The sequence below is a fragment of the Saccoglossus kowalevskii genome, chromosome 2, assembly GCF_978046115.1.
Source record: "Saccoglossus kowalevskii chromosome 2, keSacKowa6.1, whole genome shotgun sequence".
NCBI classification, from domain to species: domain Eukaryota; kingdom Metazoa; phylum Hemichordata; class Enteropneusta; family Harrimaniidae; genus Saccoglossus; species Saccoglossus kowalevskii.
The window spans coordinates 30936808-30961562 of NC_140642.1; the positions used below are offsets into that span (position 1 = coordinate 30936808).

The 24755-nt window shown below is 32.7% G+C and overlaps 1 protein-coding gene across 1 annotated transcript; it reads right to left on the reverse strand.

Annotated features, from left to right (window-relative positions):
- Positions 1-4760: 4760 nt before the first annotated feature.
- Positions 4761-23424, reverse strand: LOC100377205 (thioredoxin domain-containing protein 16-like). The gene is made up of 18 exons (XM_006824548.3): positions 23256-23424; positions 20476-20564; positions 20030-20106; positions 19718-19792; positions 17089-17210; positions 15195-15285; positions 14106-14265; positions 13636-13799; positions 13046-13136; positions 10452-10590; positions 10119-10271; positions 9445-9682; positions 8203-8330; positions 7804-7891; positions 7294-7435; positions 6742-6905; positions 6300-6493; positions 4761-5802 (listed from the first exon to the last, which is right to left on the reverse strand). The coding sequence occupies exons 1-18, from the start codon at positions 23419-23421 to the stop codon at positions 5585-5587; spliced, it is 2499 nt and encodes an 832-aa protein (XP_006824611.1). The 5' UTR covers positions 23422-23424; the 3' UTR covers positions 4761-5584.
- Between the last annotated feature and the right edge of the window lie 1331 nt (positions 23425-24755).

A 24755-nucleotide genomic window follows, 5' to 3' on the forward strand; every position in this document is an offset into this window, starting at 1 on the left:
CACCACTTTTCTGGATTTGTGTACAAAATATATTACTAGACAAATATATTATTAAACATATATGGAATTATTACAATCATGAATCAACAGAATTTGATGTTTATTATTTTGAAATTTAAAGCACCTAGTAACACACTGCAGTACTGTTATATCAGACATTCTTTACTTATATTTTAATACTATATATAGTGGTTACTATGTGCACAATTCTGAATCAATATATTTATAGATTGCTGGCAAGTCAATAAGACTTTGTTACTGCAAATTGTTAATATTCTGGGGGGGGGGGGTTGGTCAATAAATAATATATAAAATGCCTTATTTAAGGTAAACTTATGTTGTCACATAAAAAACCTAACCCCCTCCCCTAATTCAAATATTGCACTTGTTTTAAAATAAAACTAGTAAATACATGTGGATTTTCCATATAATTATTAATTCTCAGCATTTTCTATATTTCATTATAGTTATGATAAATAGCATAATTAATATATATACTTTTTGGGAAATGACTTATTGATTAAAAATCATTTGTTTTTAACTAAGTGCATCATTAAAAATATTATTGGTCCAGGAAATAAGTGATAGAGGCATGACATAGACTACTCAGAGAAATTAAAAATGCTTAAATTTCCTACAAGTTCAAAAAAAAAGATTAGCCATCATAGTTGTTTCACGATTGTAAACAACACTTTGATTTTTGCTCCTAGGAAAAAGTTGAATTTGTAATGTGAATTTACACAATGGCAATGTGCATTTACACCATAGTGATATGAATTTACACAATGCCAAAGTGCATTTACACCACAGTGATATGAATTTACACAATGCCAAAGTGCATTTACACCACAGTGATATAAATTTACACAATGCCAAAGTGCATTTACACCACAGTGATATAAATTTACACAATGCCAAAGTGCATTTACACCACAGTGATATAAATTTACACAATGCCAAAGTGCATTTACACCACAGTGATATAAATTTACACAATGCCAAAGTGCATTTACACCACAGTGATATAAATTTACACAATGCCAAAGTGCATTTACACCATAGTGATATAAATTTACACAATTCTAAAGTGCATTTACACCACAGTGATATGAATTTACACAATGCCAAAGTGCATTTACACCATAGTGATATGAATTTACACAATTCTAAAGTGCATTTACACCACAGTGATATGAATTTGCACAATGCCAAAGTGCATTTACACCATAGTGATATGAATTTACACAATGCCAAAGTGCATTTACACCACAGTGATATAAATTTACACAATGCCAAAGTGCATTTACACCATAGTGATATGAATTTACACAATTCTAAAGTGCATTTACACCACAGTGATATAAATTTACACAATGCCAAAGTGCATTTACACCATAGTGATATGAATTTACACAATTCTAAAGTGCATTTACACCATAGTGATATGAATTTACTTCTAAAGTGCATTTACACCATGTGATATGAATTTACACCATGTGATATGAATTTACACAATGCCAAAGTGCATTTACACCATGTGATATGAATTTACACAATGCCAAAGTGCATTTACACCATAGTGATATGAATTTACACAATTCTAAAGTGCATTTACACCATAGTGATATGAATTTACACAATTCTAAAGTGCATTTACACCATATGATATGAATTTACACAATGCCAAAGTGCATTTACACCATGTGATATGAATTTACACAATGGCAATGTGCATTTACACCATGTGATATGAATTTACACAATGCCAAAGTGCATTTACATCATGTGATATGAATTTACACAATGGCAATGTGCATTTACACCATAGTGATATGAATTTACACAATGGCAAAGTGCATTTACACCATAGTGATATGAATTTACACAATTCTAAAGTGCATTTACACCATGTGATATGAATTTACACAATGGCAATGTGCATTTACACCATGTGATATGAATTTACACAATGGCAATGTGCATTTACACCATGTGATATGAATTTACACAATGCCAAAGTGCATTGACACCATGTGATATGAATTTACACAATGGCAATGTGCATTTACACCATGTGATATGAATTTACACAATGCCAAAGTGCATTTACACCATGTGATATGAATTTACACAATGGCAATGTGCATTTACACCATAGTGATATGAATTTACACAATGGCAAAGTGCATTTACACCATAGTGATATGAATTTACACAATGCCAAAGTGCATTTACACCATGTGATATGAATTTACACAATGGCAAAGTGCATTTACACCATGTGATATGAATTTACACAATGCCAAAGTGCATTTACACCATAGTGATATGAATTTACACAATGCCAAAGTGCATTTACACCATAGTGATATGAATTTACACAATTCCAAAGTGCATTTACACCATGTGATATGAATTTACACAATGCCAAAGTGCATTTACACCATAGTGATGTGAATTTACACAATTCCAAAGTGCATTTACACCATGTGATATGAATTTACACAATTCCAAAGTGCATTGACACCATGTGATATGAATTTACACAATGGCAATGTGCATTTACACCATGTGATATGAATTTACACAATGGCAATGTGCATTTACACCATGTGATATGAATTTACACAATGCCAAAGTGCATTGACACCATGTGATATGAATTTACACAATGGCAATGTGCATTTACACCATAGTGATATGAATTTACACAATTCCAAAGTGCATTTTCACCATGTGATATGAATTTACACAATGCCAAAGTGCATTTACACCACATGATATGAATTTACACAATGCCAAAGTGCATTTACACCATGTGATATGAATTTACACAATGGCAATGTGCATTTACACCATAGTGATATGAATTTACACAATTCCAAAGTGCATTTACACCATGTGATATGAATTTACACAATGCCAAAGTGCATTTACACCATAGTGATATGAATTTACACAATTCCAAAGTGCATTTACACCATGTGATATGAATTTACACAATGCCAAAGTGCATTTACACCATGTGCTATGAATTTACACAATTCCAAAGTGCATTTACACCATAGTGATATGAATTTACACAATGCCAAAGTGCATTTACACCATAGTGATATGAATTTGCACAATGCCAATGTGCATTCACACCATAGTGATATGAATTTGCACAATGCCAAAGTGCATTTACACCATAGTGATATGAATTTGCACAATGCCAAAGTGCATTTACACCATAGTGATATGAATTTACACAATGCCAAAGTGCATTTACACCATAGTGATATGAATTTACACAATGCCAATGTGCATTTACACCATAGTGATATGAATTTACACAATGCCAAAGTGCATTTACACCATGTGATATGAATTTACACAATGGCAATGTGCATTTACACCATAGTGATATGAATTTACACAATTCCAAAGTGCATTTACACCATGTGATATGAATTTACACAATGCCAAAGTGCATTTACACCATATGATATGAATTTACACAATGGCAATGTGCATTTACACCATGTGATATAAATTTACACAATGCCAAAGTGCATTTACACCATAGTGATATGAATTTACACAATTCCAAAGTGCATTTACACCATGTGATATGAATTTACACAATGCCAAAGTGCATTTACACCATAGTGATACGAATTTGCACAATGCCAATGTGCATTCACACCATAGTGATATGAATTTGCACAATGGCAATGTGCATTTACGCCATAGTGATATGAATTTACACAATTCCAAAGTGCATTTACACCATGTGATATGAATTTACACAATGCCAAAGTGCATTTACACCATGTGATATGAATTTACACAATGGCAATGTGCATTTACATCATGTGATATGAATTTACACAATGCCAAAGTGCATTTACACCATGTGATATGAATTTACACAATTCCAAAGTGCATTTACACCATAGTGATATGAATTTACACAATGCCAAAGTGCATTTACACCATATTGATCTGAATTTGCACAATGCCAATGTGCATTTACATCATGTGATATGAATTTACACAATGCCAAAGTGCATTTACACCATGTGATATGAATTTACACAATTCCAAAGTGCATTTACACCATAGTGATATGAATTTACACAATGCCAATGTGCATTTACACCATAGTGATATGAATTTACACAATTCCAAAGTGCATTTACACCATAGTGATATGAATTTACACAATGCCAAAGTGCATTTACACCATATTGATCTGAATTTGCACAATGCCAATGTGCATTTACACCATGTGATATGAATTTACACAATGCCAAAGTGCATTTACACCATAGTGATATGAATTTACACAATGCCAAAGTGCATTTACACCATAGTGATATGACTTTACACAATGCCAATGTGCATTTACACCATAGTGATATGAATTTACACAATGCCAAAGTGCATTTACACCATAGTGATATGAATTTACACAATTCCAAAGTGCATTTACACCATAGTGATATGAATTTACACAATTCCAAAGTGCATTTACACCATGGCAATATGAATTTACACAATGCTAATGTGATTTACACCATAGTGTTTACATCACAAAGAGTGCATTTAATACACAGGGATGTGGCTTATAAAGGTTGCAAGTGAAGAAACAAACAAACAAACAAAACAAAACTGTCTATCTAGAATTACTATACATGATGATAGATCAGCTCATGTAATCGCAACAAAAAATTAGACAATTTATTTTATAACATTAAAGCATCTGTTAGCCAAAGTAGTTTTAAATTTTGTATAACTTGATTTAAATTTTTTTTTTTAAAACTTTAACAATTCACACATAATTACTTGCTAAATTCAAGTTGTTCCACTGTTCACCTCTCCTGCAGTCGAGTCAAGGCATATATACAAGACAGAAAAAAGCTGCTCTCTGATTGATTAGAGTATTAGGATTGGGTAGCCAATCAGGTACAATTTTGCAAGTAGCTTTTCACTGACTCATCCTCCTGCAAAGCTAAGAATACAATATTGAGATTTCTGTCAGTAAAGAGAATTTTTTTAGGCATTATAGACGGTAGACAGAAACTTGCGAGATTAAAATGCTTTTTAAGATAAAGAATCTGAAACCAATAAATATAATTTTAAAAAAATATGTGGAATATCTAAAATAAAATGATTAACTATTACTCTAGTGCACATACAAGTTCAGAGAAACTTTCATTCGAATGTGACATATTCACTGGAGTAAATTATTATATCGATAAGAAAATACATAGATAATAGTTTCAGGATCTATTTAAAGCAACAGGAATGATTGACATGTTATTCTATAGTTATACACTTTTGGTTTTTAATTTAAAAAACTGACATGGTCTCAACAATTGCAGTATTAAAATTTATAAATATGTTCAACATGTAATATCAGGGGTACCCATGATGCAAAGCATTACAACTTTCACTTGTAGGTACCCCTGAATATACAAATTCAAACTGATTCACCCCTGTTGCACATGTGCTTATGCATGTATATGACTGAAAACAAAGATATTCTGCATCTAATAATTATCATAATAATAAATAATACTATATATGAAAGAGGTCATCATAGCTCGGTGTGTATGGATGGTTGTGGCGGGGTTCCCGGCTCTGAAGTCGGCATGGGAATAGGTTTAGGAGCAGTGCCACCACTTCTGGAGGGGATCCTACCACCTCCCATTGACTCTTCTACCTCCTTTCTGTACTCAGCCTCTTCGCTGTCAATCATTGCAAGGAAATCATAAGCAGGCAACAAGGGTTTCCATTTTCCATCCTTAAGCTCACCTGTTGAATTTGAAATTAAATTGTTCGGGTAGTGGAGTTTGTAAATCTAAAATGGGCAAATTTATTTATGAGACCATGTGATCAGAGCTGCATAATGTTTTCACACTGCCCTGTTTCTATCTATCCTGCAGAATTGAGTGTACAACACAAGGTACGTATGCTATTAAGGGAGTATATGAATACTGTAATGACACATTATTTTTACATTTCACCAAATGAAAAACAAAAAAATTCAATTGCTCAAACTTAATTACGAGTACATCAAGAGTTGTATATATACCTAGAATTTTGCAATTGTGTGTTTGTGTTTTTTTTTAAATTTCCAGTTTATTTTACTCTTGAATGGACATATGGCTGATAAATTAAACAGCATTCTATGACTATAGACAATCAATATATATTGTAGGCAAATCACTAAAAGACTAAGTATATATATATATATATTTATACACCAATGTGACAACATAAATATAATTTAGTAAAGAATTAGGACATACCAGTTTGTAGACCAGCTTTTCCGCTTGATATGCCCTGCAACCATTTTGAAATGGATTGCTTGCTAAAATCATTTCCCATAGGGTAGTTATACAGCTTGCCATTGTCATGGTTGACAGTAACAATGGTTGGTAGACTAGGCTCATCAATGTACGAATGCAGAATAAATGAACCCATAGAGTTAGAGTTCATACCCCTAAAACAAAAAAAAAGAATCGTCATTACTAATAAGGTGGGAATAAAATTCAGAAAACATTTGAACTACAATATCAGAATATTTTTTTTTAAATCTTTTTATCACAATGAATCTGTTCGCTGAAGTGAACTAACCAAACCTAGATGTGCTCTCAGATAAAAGAAATTAATAGCCATCCATTCATCTGTAACATGATAAAAAAAATGAAGAAAAAAAATGGAGAAAAAAAACTCATAAACTATACTTACACTTCCATGTAGCAAAGTACAAAATCATTGAACTGTCTACTTTTAGCCATCTCAGTCATAACTTTTCTCACTTCCACCTTGGAGTTATCAACCGAAAAAAACAAGATGACAAAGGGCTTCTTAAGAGAGCGTAGAGCCACAAAGTTTTCTGGTTCTAAAGCAGGCTGTGTTAAAAAAAAGAAAAGAAGATATGGTTAACCAATATCAAAGCACCACTGGAGCAAAACAGTTGCACGTTTGATTTCATGAGTAAGTTTTTTTGTTTTTTTACATCAAACATAAAACAGAGACTGAAAAATAAAGTTTGTTAAAACTATTCCCCCACCTGAGCTCTTGCCTTATAATTGTACCAAATTTAAACAAAATCAGTGACAATGTGTCTGCATGAGAGACATGCAGGACACATCAATCAAAAATGAATAACATGGACCAGTAACTCATGAGTAATCAGGTGACAACACTGGCTTTGTCCAGAAAATGATGTTGGACGACAGCATAGATGGCTGCACAAAACCCAAAACATATTCCCTCATTTTGTAGGATTTCACTTACAAAGACTGGCAGCGAAGATTCCTCGATGAACTTTGCTATATTACCCTGTGTCAGATCATCTTTAAGAACTGTAAAGCCTTCATCTTTATCTTGTTCTTTAATTATAACAACACTGGAAAGACCAGTACCAAAGTATTGTGCCCTGAAGATTAACCCAAAAAAATATATTAAAAAAATATATTATTAGTTTCACTATTGTAGGCCCTATTTTTTTCTCAAGTCGAGCCTAAACAACCTGAAAAATGGTGTCCCTTACAATACCCTCAGTCATGTCTATGTTGAAATGAAATATAATATTGCACATCAATCTAGAAAAAAAAAAAAAATATAAAGCCCCAAAACACCATGATGCAGAAATACAATGTTAAAATTATGTTTCAATTGTTAACACACCGCCAACCGGATATAGTGCACATGATATATGGAGTAAAATTAATGTGTTAAAAAATCATATTTTATTTATTTATATTTATTTATTTATTTATTTAAAAAACATTTTTGCATACTCACGTCCCCTCAGCAAGACTTCCTCCTTTCATTATACCAAACATAAACCTATGACGGAGATCTGAAGCAACTGTGGCAAAAGCTTTCAGTTCTTTAACACAAAAATGGTTGACAAATTTCCAGTTAATAAAATGTTACAGAATACAGACACATATATGCAAATTAGCTATTTAGTATGCATAATTCTATAAATCAAGCCTATGTATAAGCAGGTGTAGTACACTCAACTTGTGAATATTTCAGATATGGCTGGCATTTAAAGTGTTTTTTGTTTTTGTTTTTTTCACATATTTCCGATAGAAGCATACCCAAGCAAAAATGTAAGCTGGGTCATTAAAATAATTATTATTTCATATCTCTGAAATTTTACCGACCAATTCTTTTCTAGTTTATTATCTATACCTTCTGTGTCCTTTTCTTTGAAAAGACCCAGTACTAAAACGTACATCCCAGTGCTCGCCATGCCTCCTTCCAAGAATTGTGTTACTTCAGCTTTGGTTGTCAGAGTCACTGGATTTTGTTGGAGGTGCCTAAAAAGGATTGGTAAACAAATAATGACAAAAAACTCAAATTTCAAAATGATGTCATCACATGGCATTGCAGGATTGAGGCAGCTAAACAAACTTTTAACACAGGAGTTTCCTGAAATCCTACCAAGTAGGAATAGCTATTTGAAAAGATATCAAACTAATTATTTCGACCAATTTTCAGATCAAAAATGGCTGTCAACGTTTTAGGAAAAGTCATCAAGTCTTTGTTTCCAAGGAAACAAAATTGGGGTAGCTCCTATTTTTATTTGCTCTGATTTTTTAAATTATTTGTTGGAACCTTTTGTTCATCTAAATATCAAGAATTTGTAGTGTAAGGGTAATACATGGGCAAGACTCTTAAATAAAGGTTTAATAAAAGAATTTATCAGTAAAATTATTCACCTGCATTTCAATAGAATTCATTTTGAATTCCCTAATACAATGAAAAATAATGTCGTGCATGTATAAAAACAAAGGAAAATCACTAAATGATGCATGAGGGCCCGTCATTAAATTAAAGAGATTAAATATTTCATTTCCAGCCCTTAATTCTTTTCAGAGTACTATGTTGCCCCATACTCCATATTCTTGAGAATGAACATCCGAGCATTTTCACTACCTGGTAACCACAACGAACGAAAACTCCCCAAAATTTGTGATTTAGGCTAGTTGTTGAGACTGTCTGAACTAGATTAGCCCTACATGCAACATAAATAAATTTGGTTGTTCAGGATTGTTGAGTTGAGTTTGTGCCGTTTTCTTGACCTTCTTGGTTGTTACTGGCTTCTTTGACTGGTGTTCCACAGCAGCAGAGCAACATAGAATGTTCTATGATGCAGCCCCGATCCAGAGAATAGTGATATAAAATGTATGATACTTCATTGCTACGGTGAATCGGGAAAGTAAATCACAGTAAATTTTAAGGCTTCAAATGCTAGAAATATGGTAATTTTATATTTTTCGGCACAGAAAGGACACGAAGAAAAAAACTAAAACAAGAGACAAAATTCATACACATTATATGCATTTTTGTTCCATTTTTTGTCAGAGTCTCTCAAAAATATATAACGCCATAACGATTAATGACTTGGGAGAAGTACTGTAAAATACTCACAAACTAACAAACTTGACAACAGTCATGGTGTCCAGCCTGTCCTGGTATTCACTCATTCGTTTATGATTCTTGAAAAGAATGAAAGTCGGATATCTTATAACATCGTTTTTCTCACAGACATCCGGCCAGTCTGCACAGTTGACCCGAGCGAGAGGGCTGGTATTGTCAGATGTCATGTGTTCTAGCATTCTACCTGCCTCTGCATAGTGCTCCATGAAGACCTGCGTTCTAGGGTCCCCTGTCAGATATCAAATCAAAAGAGATATTTAAAATAATGCAAAACAGTTTAGGAGTGTTTAGATATATAAATACTGTATTTGTTTCATTTGTACATGTAGTGCATAAGCTTACATAAATGACATTATTGTATACATATGGTCAAAATAAATTGTACCGGTATTTCAATGCTCCAGTATACATTTATATGTTGCGTTGCATAAAATAGAATAGAGTTCCATGAGGCATAAAGTCAAGCAAAAACTACTCCCTTCAAAAATCTGGTAACTTGGAGTACTTGTGCATTGGTTCAACTCATAGTGGAAGATTCCATTATCATAACAACGAGTACTTATAGTTATAGGGTAAAATGTTATGAAAAGAGGCGACAAAAGCAGGACTAACATCTAACTTCTAATGGATAAAATACTGTATGGTAGTTCAGAGTTTTTACTTACATTGTACATAAAACATAACCAAGAAAAGATTCTTTTCAGAAAGCATGGCTGGAAACGTCTTGTCTGTTAGTGCGGGGATACTGGTAGTATTGAATTTCTTGTTTCTTATCAGGTAAGCATCTTCAGCAACAGGGTCATCTTGAATTTCCTGAGCTATTTATTGAAAATAAGTGATATATTATTATACTATGACCAAAGACATAGATGGGGTATGAAAGTTATCTTCACAGGTGTTGCAATGCATCCTGTATTTTCAAAATCAAATCTGCAATATTACTAGTTGGTGGATTACTACAACTAAACAGAAAATCTTGAAATAATAATTTAGCTTACGAGGCACTTCAAAAATAGGATGGTTGTCTGTATACAGTCTCTCGTCCATTGTCTCCTCATTGAATGTATCCAGTACATGTTTCAGAAAGTTTCTTATATTGGTCTCAGTGAACTTTACAGACATGTATTCTAAATTGTTCTAAAAAAAAAAGAAAGAAAGAACAATAGTGTTTGTCACAATCACGAGTCATTAATTACTGAAACATAATTACAGAATGTTATACGCCACTTGAAATGTAAACAGTTTACGAGAAAAACAATTTCAACCTCTGTTAATTTGCTGTTGCTTTTCGATAAATCCCTAGGAGGAAGCGCATTGCGGCAAAATTATTTCACCGTTTTAGCAGTATCATATCAATAGATACATTGCAATTTTTTGTGTGTTTTCGGATCTCCAAATTTGTTTACTTATTTCTTCATGTATGACCTTGGGGGTCCGACTTAAAGAATGATTTGGTATGCATGTCTGTGAAAGAAAACGTGTTAAATGGGCGTTTTTTTAAAGAAAAGCACGCTAACGCGCGTTACACGCTTAGGGTTACTATTTCAGTCAAAATAGACAAAAAGGGTGTCTTTTCCGGTACTGCCAACGTGATAAGGGTGGTTGTTTTTTAAATTAGATTATCGTTTTTTTTATTGCTTTAAGGAATTCAATGATCGCAAAAACGAGGAAAGCGTCCGGCCCCCTGGTTAACGATTCTTGATCACGGGCAATCACGGCATATAATCAATCCGTGCTTATACACTGAAGGGTAAGAAAGCTCAAATATAGTGAGATCTTTTAGCTTTCTAACAGTGAAAAGGGTATGGAATTTTGAGCTTTTAAAACGTGTTTAGGGTCATTTTGAAAACTCCTTTCACAGACATGGGTTCCAGGTATTTCCACAAGTCGGACCCCCGGGTGTATGACTAACCACATTACTAAACGCTTTGTGATGGTATTTGAAACAAACTCTGTAACCGTATATTAATAGATGGTTTTCCGTTCACTACGAGAACATTTATTTGCATGAAAGGCGAAGAATGAACGTACACAGCAAAAAAACGATTTGATTTTAACGTTATGGCTAGTAAGATAAATTATTGGAGTATTTTCCATCCTTGAATTTTTATTCATTTAAAATCTATTAAAACTCACTTTGGGAATTTTATGCCATTGGCCATGATGTCACCATCTTGTATCTTGGCTGATGGATCAACCATTGTCAAACTGTCATATTTATTGTGGAACAGATAAAGTCACTAGACGCCAGTTATATTGACAATTTTAATGGGAAATCTAAAACCTACCCACTACTCTGGCAGTGAAAAAAGAAATAAATTGACATTGACTGTAAACTTGCTAATTGTCATAAGCATTCCATGCTTAGATTTTATGATAGATATTCAACAACTAAGATTTTAAATTGATATCGCACAATCCCTGTGCTAACCATATATATAATTTTAAAACTCGTTAAGTAATGTCAATTGCTCATGTGAGTACGGTACATTTATAACTCATTAAGTAATGTCAATTGCTCATGTGAGTACGGTACATTTAAAACTCATTAAGTAATGTCAATTGCTCATGTGAGTACGGTACATTTAAAACTCATTAAGTAATGTCAATTGCTCATGTGAGTACGGTACATTTAAAACTCATTAAGTAATGTCAATTGCTCATGTGAGTACGGTACATTTAAAACTCATTAAGTAATGTCAATTGCTCATGTGAGTACGGTACATTTAAAACTCATTAAGTAATGTCAATTGCTCATGTGAGTACGGTACATTTAAAACTCATTAAGTAATGTCAATTGCTCATGTGAGTACGGTACATTTAAAACTCATTAAGTAATGTCAATTGCTCATGTGAGTACGGTACATTTAAAACTCATTAAGTAATGTCAATTGCTCATGTGAGTACGGTACATTTAAAACTCATTAAGTAATGTCAATTGCTCATGTGAGTACGGTACATTTAAAACTCATTAAGTAATGTCAATTGCTCATGTGAGTACGGTACATTTAAAACTCATTAAGTAATGTCAATTGCTCATGTGAGTACGGTACATTTAAAACTCATTAAGTAATGTCAATTGCTCATGTGAGTACGGTACATTTAAAACTCATTAAGTAATGTCAATTGCTCATGTGAGTACGGTACATTTAAAAGTAGTGAACAGTTTTAGAACCAAGCAAACAAAGTCAATTAACCCATAAAGCAAAGATTTTTGGAGAAAAAGTACATACTTTAAGGTTGTAGTAGACTTAACAGGGATGTTATAATAAGGTTTGATATATTCATATAAGAATTGTCCTGAACTATAGTAAACTATATATTTTATTAAAGCTCTTGTTTTACACTTCCTGAAATTCTGAGTCATTTTTGATCTAATTCAATGGTAGTCATGTGACTGCTAAGTAAACAAACAATACTATGACTACATTCCGTAATAGCAAAAATTGCTCTATTATAATAGTGAAGTAATTAATAAGTTGATTGTTTCAGCAAACCTGTTCAATTTGCTTCATTAAATACTTTTTTTTATTTATAATAGAGTACACGACTGCTGCTCAGATCGGACCAGCATGTGAATTTCAGTACTTACACTGCCATATGATCTGAAAGCAGCCGATGGAACTTCAGTAACTTGTGAGCCGTAGCCTAATTGTTTCACAACATATGTAGGCAACTTGTTGCTGTGAGACAAAAAATAAATATTAATCACGTGGTAATAACTGTTTACACATTGTAACACAGACATGCAAACACGCACACGCACGCACACACACACACACACACACACACACAGACAGACACAGACAGCAGAGCTATTCTAATACACTGACAAAAGTGGAAAACTTTGATCAGATTCAATACTTCAGTGAATATATTAATTACTATAATTAAATCAAAATCGCTAAAGTTGAGAGGACACATGCATATTCTGAGGTTTAAAGGCATTTTGGGTAAATTCAGCAACTTATATGACATAATTATTCAAATTTAAGTGTCCGAATGTTGGGGATTAATTTATTGTTTCAGCTCCCCACTGAATAAGTGTTTGAATTATCAATAACTACGCTCTAGACGCTTACATGGATTCAAAAAGATTCACAAGTTATGAATTGCTCGCATGCAAACTCTAATATTATGTATGTGGCATAGTTGTTTTAATGGAATAAAAACATTACTTACACGTTAACAATGAGAAAAACCATGCTACCAATGAAGTGGCTGCCTAGTTCAGCTGTCAGAGCTTGTGTGCTTTTGTACGAGGCAGCATCGGTAAAAATGTATGCTCTGTGTACTTGTAAGTCGTCAAACTCAGATTTGGTCAACATGCTTTCCTGGAAGTCCAACTTTTATGAAATGAAATAAGAAAACCGAATTAGATAAAGAAACAAGCCCTAGTATGACGGAACTATTAAAAATGTTTTAATTATAATGCCCCCCAATTCGCCACCAGATGTTGATTTGGAAAAATATGCATATTGTTGAACCTCTTGCAATAAAACTGTTTGTAGATGTAAATTTGCATAATTTAAATTACACCACCAATCATAGCTGTCTATTTTACTAACAATGCTTGCACCCACACATTTTAGGGTTACAAAACCACTGACATGAAATTTATCTGGATATGCATATAATCATTATTTACTTACAACATTTGGCATGCTAATCAGTTTCATGTATTTGGAGAATGTTTCAAGATTGATTGGACCGGTGTATCTTAGTACGGGGCACGACTTGGTAGAGGCATCCATTGGTGAAACCGACTTGCACTGCAAGTACCATATGGTAGGATGTCTTACATCGGTGGAACTAATGGAATTGAAAAAAATAAATACATGGAGACAAAGTTAGAAAACATAATATTTGTTTTTATTCAGTAGCTTATTGCATACATTAACCATAATTGATTAAGTCGTATCTGAGTGGTGGTTTTGGTATCACAAAACAAAACTTAGTGCTTATAATTCAGTATCTAATGAATTGACCTAAGTTACCTCCAAACAATGGCCACCTATTAGCCATATTTGTTAGAGCCCCCCCCCAAAAAAACACGACAATATCTGTGATTTTAAAACATTTTTTTGTTTAAATATGGCCACATAAATATGACCAAATCTTACCAAAATATTGTTTTTTAATATACACAATTGCATGTGGGAAAAAGTCATGTGCAAAGACATGTGAAAATTAAGATAGTCACCATTTTTTTTTTTTATTCAGTCATGCGATGGGATCTATAGAAAATTGCACACTATTATGGGAAACAAACACTTAAATCTTCAGTAACAGGCCCCTAAAGATGGCGACCTTTTTGACATTTCATTCCGGACCCTTGATTAAGTTTTCATCTAATACTCCCTGAGGTTCACTTGGATTTCAATAAATGGCACTCACTATACTATGCTTTCAGTGTCCTCTTTTTGGCAATGGCTGTTACAAATTGACACTGGTAATGTTTTATTGAAAATTTATTGAAAATTTAATATGCGCATGTATTTTATGGCATCCTGCATATTATCTAAAGTTTGAACAAAGTTTTTTAACAGATACCAGTCAATGTATGTGCATACATTGCCACACACACACACACACACACACACACACACACACACACATGCATGCACACACGCACACACACACACACACACACAGACAGACAGACAGACAGACAAATGCGTAAAGCATACACGAAGGACCCCCCCATTAGTTATTGTTTTTGATTTCAGAATATTTCTTACCTTATAAGGCGAGCCACTTCAGTCGAGGTTGACAACGCAAACGCATATTGATTGCTATAAACAAAAGCTACCTCCATAAAAACTCTGTGCTCTGCATGAAAGCAATATAGAGTATTTACTTGATTAATAAAAGTGCACAATTATGTAAACAGACAAATCTGAGGATTATTCGAAGACAGTCTTTTATGATGGCATTATGGAATAAGATCATTAAATAAACAAAATTAATAACGTTTCATTTAGGACCTTTGAAAAAACACTAATTTTCCCTGCTAAAATATTTTAATAATTACAAGTCATTATGCATATTAGCTAAGCAATATTTTCGAATGCATTCTGAGTTAGAAAAGACAGACAAAAACAATTAACCATAGACATTATTTTGACATAAAATATTCTATATGTGTGCTGAAATACTACAGATAGTACATTTCAAAAATCTGTGCATAATATATAGGATTTGAAAAAAAAGTAGCATTTATGTAGGAACTATACCTGACAGAGAGAAAATTTCCATAAGAATATACTTTAAAATTTTAGTTGGGACAAAATAAAACACTGACAAGACAAAATTCCCATCGTGAAATTGAAAAAAAAAAAAAAACTGAAACAAGTCAGCCATTTTTAATCTGAATTGTATGTCAAGGGTGACAAGATGTACTGTAAAAGCATTAATTATTTATTGGTTTTTAATTTCACTACTGTAAAATACTTTATTTTAGCTGGAATTGATTTTTGCTTAAACATTTTGGCTGTTTTGTGGGAAGATATATGGCACTGGAATGGCATGCTTTAAAAACAAAATGATCTTCCATCAGCCATTTTGAATCTGATTGTAAAACAAAATGATGTACATCAAAGTCTTATGACATTCAATGAATGAACAATAAGAATGAACTTTTTCCAAGCACAGTTGCAGGAATATAACAAATTTTGAATAACTGTAGCACTAAAATTCAGCCATCTTGTACAACAAAATCATAGTTTGCATGACGTACGTGTCATAGGGCAGTACATTCCTTTTAACAAGCAATGCTGGTACATGAATATAGTTGAAAAAATACAGCAGTCTATTTTGGGAGAATATAAATCTAGTATTAATCCAATGGCCTATTAAATATTACATTATAAGTGTGCTCGACCTAAAAATGGCGAGTACAGAAACAACATATTGCTAGTCAAATTTCGATACAGTATTGTGTACCGGTAGTTTTTTTACTATCAGGAAGCCATCTCATGAATCAGTACGTAAAGGTTGGTGACAAATGATAGAGGAACTTGAGCTATGATTTTTTTTGTAAATTTCTTCATATTTTTAATTTATGCAATACCTGTTCCAAAAACACAGAGTAAAATGTTAGAATGTTCATGCTGGACATATGCAAATGCCTAGGTATGAATTACATGTCGTATGGTACATGACATATTACCAAGTTCCCACTTATCTTTACTGTATCCAATTTTTGACATGCCCCATATTTTGACAATCTTAGATCAGAGTCTATGGCAGTGTGCATTTCTACATTTTTTTACCAAAAATAATATCTAAACTAGCACTGAAGATACACAGTGAATACAGTACTTGTGTGTAAAGTTTCAGCTGAGTTAGGCGATATACAATGTATAAAGTCAGCATAAAAATGAACCAAAACAAATGGCCACCAATCGGCCACCTTCAGGCATCAAAATGACCCCCTAAGTTTGTCAAATTATATATATATTTTTTTGGAAATTATATTGAATTATATTCGAGAAATGGTTCTAGACACACACACAGACCCAAATTAATATTTTCAATCTAATTATAGCAGTACCATGCTCATCTACAACTGAAAAATTAAATTGTTGTTTTAATAAGTTAAATAACAATTCAATAACTGAAATGAAAACATACCAAGTGTACCAACAGCTCTCTGATATGAATATAGTACGTCCTGTTTCCCTTTATTCATATCCATTATCTGTTGAAGCTTCTCTTCATCAGAGACAATCGGTACCTCACCCAGCATAACCATCCTGCAAGTAAAGTAAAAATTGTTATCAGATTTATAAATAATTATTCCTATTTTGCGAGGAACAAAATCGCTAAAGTCACGTACATTGCATTGTTTACACAACACTGGTTCGGCTACATCCATCATCTACAATGCATGAATTATTGTTTTTTTCCCATGATTTAAGTTTTTTTACATTTTATTCATACCATTTCATTAGGAATCTAAATCAAGAGATTTAAATTGTCGTGATTTGAAAATCTGACATAGCTGTGAATAAATTTTCGCATATTAAGACCGCAATTTAAAGGAAAGTTTAATGTTACAAAATTTGATGACTGTCTCTCATCAAATTAAAGTGCTGGGTTACAGAATGAACTGTTGGTACCATGAACTAAAACAACAAAGCTTTTCTTTTCTATGTTTTTATTTAGTTTACTGATTTCAATGGGGAAAAGTCAGTATCAAGAAATCCACGAGTTCAAAAAACAGCTGACATCATTTTTGCCATAGAGGGCACACTTCACAGAAAAATGTGAAATATGTACTGTAAAATACTTTATTTTAGCAGGAATTAATTTTTGCATTTTAGGTGTTTTGTATCAAATTTATTTTCACTGATTTTCGGCAGGTTAAATGTAAAATATAGGAAAAAAGGTATTTTCGCTGGATTTTATTTTCACTAAATCAGTGAAAATTGATTACAAGCGAAAATAAAGTATTTTACAGTAAAAAAGGTTTTGACAATGTGCACGAACAACAGAAACACAAAGAGAGAAAGGGCATACACAGTTTGTACATTTTATGGACATAACTCTTGTAATTATATTCCAAATATGCCTACAGAATGATCTGCCAAATAACATTTATAATACTAGTAAGCATGTTCTAATAATCTGAATAATCACAAGGTACCGTAATTTTTCATTTTTAACTGTTTGCCCATCACTGAATTGATGGTTATCATTGTTCATTCCTCAAAGAAATGAATAAATATACCAAGATTTATACAAGGCATTCAATTCTAGTCAGTTCAAAAAAATACATTGCCAGAGGAGACAACACAAACCTCTACAGGGACGAAATGTAGCGATCAAAGATTAGCGAAGAAGATGGCTGTGTAATTATATCCATCTTAATACTGTTAACATAAACGATGCAAACCACCTGAGGCTATTCCGAGGACTTTTCGATGACCAATTAATCTTCAAGTCTAAATTTTTCGTTACCATGGTAACAATGCAACATAATATAATATATACACATGTATACCTATAATTGTCACATTTTGCTTCTATTATAAGGCAATTTCCCATATTTTGAGAAATCTCCTATTGATTTATGATTTAGAAATCATACCTTCCAGATTAAAAAGAATGTAAAAATGAAATATATTTCAGTTACAGTTCAGTATGTTGTTGTGTCTATTTCACTGAATTCAAGTTAATTTTAGTACAGCCATTACAATAGAACTTTGAACAAAAATGTGGTTTAGAATTTTCATAACACTTCTGTTCTATTGTAACAATCTTAATTTAATCTCAATTAAAATTCATGCATAATATATTTTAACTGTATTTAGGTTAATGGTTTCAGTTTTCATGGAAGACCTTCAGTGTAGGTGGATGCTTATTGGAGGGGGGGGTGCATTGTTCGCAGAACACCAAACCCTAAAGGTAGATCAATTATATTAACTGATTTTGATCAAACAAGGAATGTAACAAGCTGAAGTACCACTCTCCTCAAGGACCGCATGCGACTCAAAAAGTCACGATTTCTCATAATCATTTTATGCCATTTGGGATATTCCATTTTGTAATAAAAGGTGAGAACATAGAAAGCAATAGAGGAAGAAAGTTCCAGTGTTCCAGCAAAACACATTCCTAAGGGGATTAAGTACAAGTAACAATATGTTTTTTTCTTTCTAGCATAATCTACGTTCTAGTTAAGGCATGATTGACTCATAATTCCGGAACAAATTTAACATCATCAAAATTCACTGTCTTTGTATCATGTCGTGTATGATACAGGTTCTATATATCGTAGTATACAACGCAACGTGTAAGGAAACATTACAACGGGTACAGTGATTAACAGTCTTGTGCACACTAGATGATATGGAGTATCATGATAATAAATTAATGCAGAGAATTCAGAGACTGAACCTGGAGTGTAATAATTCTCTTTATACCTGATTATCACTTTCAATTATTAGAATTACTTTATTTTCACTTGAGGGCTTTTCATAAATCAGTGAAAGTGAGAAGGCTATATTTTAGACATTTGTGGAAATGATTTCCACAAAATATTATTACAATATAATAACTTATACCGTATAAAAAAAAACATGTGAAAAAATGAATGATATCAACATGAGCATTTTTAAATTATTTGACTTACAGATTTGTTTTCCACTCTCGCACAATCTCACACAATACACACTATCAAATTATTTCTCATTTTTTTATATTTGTATTGAATTTACAGAAAAATCTCTTGACATATATCCAATAATAAACATATACTCACTGCAGAATATTTGAAACAATTGCATCTATATTAAACATTGATGCTAATTGGATTTCCAATAATAGATTTCCACCTCTGATGAAACAATGAAAGTTAAAAAAGACAAAAACAATTAGCAAATAATTACAATTCCACTTATAAAACAAGCATTTGTTTAGACATGCACAGACGTCCAATTAAGTCCCAATTCCCTTCTGAAAATTATTTTAAATCGCAGCACAACTCAAAAAGAATGAATTAGTTGATTTCATACCTATCCCCTCCAAAAAATTGAATTAACGAGAAACATTAATAGCATCTGAGAAGTCTTACCTGAATATAAAGACAGACTCAGCAACCGAATGTTTTCTACTACAATATTCATTCATTGCCTCATTCTTACAATGGAGCTACAAAAATCAACATGAAATACTGTAAAATACTTTACTTTCACTTGCAAATAATTTTCCTTAAGGAAATGATTCAGTGAAAATAAAATCCAGCAAATATACCTTTTTTCCTATATTATCAACTTGTCAAAAATCAGTGAAAATAAATTATATACAAAACAATCAAAAAGTCGTTTCAGCGATAATTAATTCTAGCTAAAATAAAGTATTTTACAGTAGTATAAAAGCATTATTTTTTATTAAGAAAAATGCATGAAATATGCTTCGGCACTTCTTTGATGAATCTTTTTTTTTTCATATCTGTATATATGTAGCTTTAGTAATACGAAGACAGACAATGTTTAATTTTAGATTCAATTCAATACAAACCGTCGCCGTCTTTACACCATAATCTTCCAAGATATCAGATGCCTGTTTAAAATTCAGTAAAAACCTGTCCGGTTGTTGAAGCGGTAGTTCTGTGGCAAACAAAATAAATATAAAAATGTTCACACAGAAGATTTGAGAAATGAAACAAAAAATATGGTAAATAATCAAAATAAGCAGGTGCATGGAGGAAAATGCAACGAGCGGAGAACGGTATCCATTACATCAATTGCGCCGTTATCTACATTAGACAAGAATGCACAAATTACATGAACTGTAGTAGGTCTGAGGTGGTTTGAAAAGGCATCGATTTTATGCGAGTCGTTAGTGATTCAAAATGGTGATCGCAAATTATAGTACTTCATCCCCGACAGCAAGCAGGTAGTTATAACATGTACAAACGATTACTTGTTCCATGTACGTCATTCAAACAATATTTTTCCGGAATAAGAAATTATATGCCACAACATGTATGTACATGTAAGCCACATTTCGCAAAATGGACGTAAACATGTAACTGATATTGATAGTTCATGAGCAAATTTATAACAAAAAAATTGGACATCATGAATATTGTGCAACATATTAATTGTTTTATTTCCATCGCTATAAATTTTTGCAAGCGTTCGTTGCAAAATTTGGCATTTGCCTCGGCCTTGCAAAATTGTGAATATTAATCTTTTGCAAAATTTGAGTGGTTTACCATATTTGGTTATTAAATGGATTCACTGTTAATTTGCCCTTTAAGTCTCGCAGACAAATTTTGGCACACTCATAAATTGTACGAGATCCAGGAAGTCTCTGCAATTATGTTTTGAGATGACATTTGTTTGTGTCAGTGATGCAATATAAAAAAAAATCTTCCTTATATCATATAAAATCAAGCACTAGTACAAAATGTGTACAAACATGTCATTGCTCTTTGCATGTGTAATTTAGATGTGTTTTTTTTTCTGAATGAGAAACTCTCATCCATAACATGTATATACATGCGATCACAATTCATGAGAAGCAGTGATGTACTGTCATTTTCTTTTTTGACAAAAAAATCAATTTACAGCAAATTGTGTAAAAAATAATTCTTGTGTATAAATGTAACATATATGGTACTAACGCTGGCACACTGAAAAATTATGTTTCTGATCGCCTGATTTTCGCTGGTAGGAAATGGCCACTTTTAAATTCTATCAGTCCATCCTGATTTTTTTTCTTATTAATGAGAAATATTTTTTTTTTCAGATTTGTCATGTTACTGCAGACTGATATCTACTACAATAAGAAATTCAACCACTCAAAAGATGCAATTTTAATTTTAACAATTCATCTACTAGTATTTCGTCTTCCAAATATAAATATTTATCCATAGTTCAATTATTAGAAGGAATAGTGTTCATCCATGTGATGCGAGACCACACTAGAAATATTTATTTTGAGAAATAATATTGTCTGTATCTTATAAATTTCAGTTTTGATACAACATCCAAATAAGCTGGATACAAGTGAAAACACGATTCTGGAATAACATGCACGTGTCACAAAGATTTAACACAGTGATTGATGTCTACAGTATCTTAATTTTATCCTTTTGTATTCGAGAATGTGAGCGTAGAGAATTTTTCCCCAGAATACATATAAATCAACTGATTAATATTCCATGGTATTTCTAAACTACTGGTGAGAATGAACCAGCATAATGCACAAACAGATCAAAAAAAAATTCATCTCAAGCTACCAGATATACCAGCAAGTAAGCAAAAAAAGCAATTGAACTGTGATTAAGCTCTGCAGTGTATGTTTTTTTGTCACCATAATCTTTCCATCTAAATATAGCATTCAACAATTTTTTACCAATCTAATCCCTTCTCCAGTTCCTGTTGGTTTTTTTTTTTTTTTTTTTTTTCAAAATTTAAGCAACATCATTTTTAAAGTTATGAACATAACTTTATTTTCAGTTAATTATTCTGCTGATAGCCAAATGTGTTAAATTAAAGCGCAGAAGGTATGTAAAGTTACAACAGCAATGTATTGTTTCTATCAAAAACCAGTGAATTTAAAAGCTAGCATGTAATCATGCAACATCAAATCCCCTAACAATTAAAAAGCTTGTGAATATTTCTCCTTAAAACGTATCTATACAAATAAATTACACTTGTCAACTCAAATAAACAGATAAACTCAAATTGTAGTGGAGATATAAAAAGTAATCAAAGTATAGGATGCGACGGAATAAAGCACAGCTAGATGATAAATGTATCCACAAATTGGCTAAACACACGTATATGTAGCATCTTGGGAAATTTTTTAGTTGCCCCTAGTCGAGTGTACCCCTGGGTGTGGAGATCTGAAAGCACTGATATATTATCACAAGTATTATTAAACGTAACAAGAACATTTTATTTATAAATAATAATAAATGGCAGTAAAGAAGAAACAAGATTCACATAACATAAAAATTGTAAACTGTGTTAAAGGGAAAACCGCGCGTACGATCAGAAAGCATAGATGTATAGAGCACGTTTTGTGTTGGTAAAACCACGGAGATAGCCCCAAGGTGAAACCAACAAATCACGAAAGCTTCAATAAGGACAGTATCACGGCAAATTATTGTATCATTATGCAACGATCATTGTTTTGAACGCCGAAGATAGTTACACTATTTATAATAACGTAGTGACTAGTCAATAACAATGTATACAGTATAGTAGCACAGACACAGGTGTGTGCGCTTGTTGCATTCGCCCCCGTTACGGTGGCAGGGATCGAATTCGCCGCTTTGCACTTACCTCCTTTGAAAAAATAGACGACTCTGACGAAAGGTGGTGAGACGAAGTCGTTCAAGTCTTTTGACTTTAACGGATTGAAAAGCAGGTTCTCGTCAGTTGCAGTTGCAAATACTGCAAGATTTGTCAACACGAGAACCGCCCAGGAACACTTCCGTAATGCTGCCATCCTGCATAAGAATATGAGAGGTCATGAGAACGCCTGTCTGCTTTATTGGATCGGGTTGTACTATTTTGCTCTGTGGGGGAAATTTCCTCAACGTTGAGGGACTGTGATTGGGGCGGATGTCTTGTTTCAACTCGTCAGTGTGCACTAAAAAGAAGCTGAGATAATTGTTATTTTGCATATGTTATAGTTAAGTAACAATATATGCTGATTTACATTGCCATTGGATTTAACAGAGTTCTACTAATGATTTTAATTTCAAATTTTCACAGAATACAGATGTTCATACACTGCCATAAAAAAATAAAAAAAAGTTAAATTTGTCAAAATTTGCAAAATAAACTGCATCTCTACCTTAAAGTGAGAGGAAAACCATTTGAAATCATGGGGGTGGTCGCAAGATCTGTTTTTAAAAAATGTAAGCTTGATACAGAGGGAAAAAAACATGCATTCAAGGTGTTGGAGGAAAAAAATTGGCACATGCAAGAAAAATAAAAAAATGTAAATCATGATATAAGACAGTGAAAAAAAAAGTGACTGGTCACACTTTTCCAGCCATACTCCCATGGTTTCAAAAGATTGATCCCTCTAATTTGGAATCAAGTATTGATTGTCAAAACGTTATCAAATGAAATTTCCTAATTTTGTTTTTGCTACAATACAGTTACTTCCATTGCATTACAAATGTATTTGTGTTCTATTATTGAAATAGCGTTTTATACCCAAAATAAAAGTGCACAGTCCTTTAAAATGAAATCATACAAGAAGGTTATATTTATAGGCGTGTCGTTCATGGTGGTCGTCGTGGTCGCGACTGACTCGGATGGAGGTCACAATATTTTCATGATCCATCCTGTCTCTGTCTTTCGGCGTTTCGGCGTTGACAAGCTAGAAATTCCTCTATTTTCTAGCTCAGACACGTCCACTATTAAAAATTAATTTGAACGACAATTCCAGTTGCAGGTTACATTATTAAATATTTAGCAATATGAACCTTCCTATATATTTTAGACGGTGGTAAATTTAGTACCCCCTAGAGCAGGCATATTGAAGAAAAAACACCCCCTATTTCAGACACATATTGAGAACATCCTACCCCATAATGCGAGCATTCTCTGCCGTTGTTTGTGATCAACTCAGACAAGTTACTATGTATGCAACTCCTGTTGGTGTCATTCATTGTTAGATGAAGAAAGATGAGACTATTGACATGATAGTGAATATGATCATTTATAGTTTAATAATAAAAAAAAAAAAACTGTAATCAGTGAAAATAAGTTTTATACGCAAAATATTTACAACATTTTTTGCCGAAAATAATAATATTTAATACGTAT

Excerpts from the sequence above, each read along its gene's own strand:
- LOC100377205 (XM_006824548.3), bottom strand. The coding sequence starts at position 23,421 with ATGGCAGCATTACGGAAGTGTTCCTGGGCGGTTCTCGTGTTGACAAAT. Across the intron at positions 17,211-19,717 it reads ATTGTTTCAAATATTCTGCA|GATGGTTATGCTGGGTGAGG; the intron begins GTGAGTATATGT and ends CTTTACTTGCAG. Across the intron at positions 10,591-13,045 it reads CTTTCAGATCATATGGCAGT|AACAATTTAGAATACATGTC; the intron begins GTAAGTACTGAA and ends TTTTTTTTTTAG.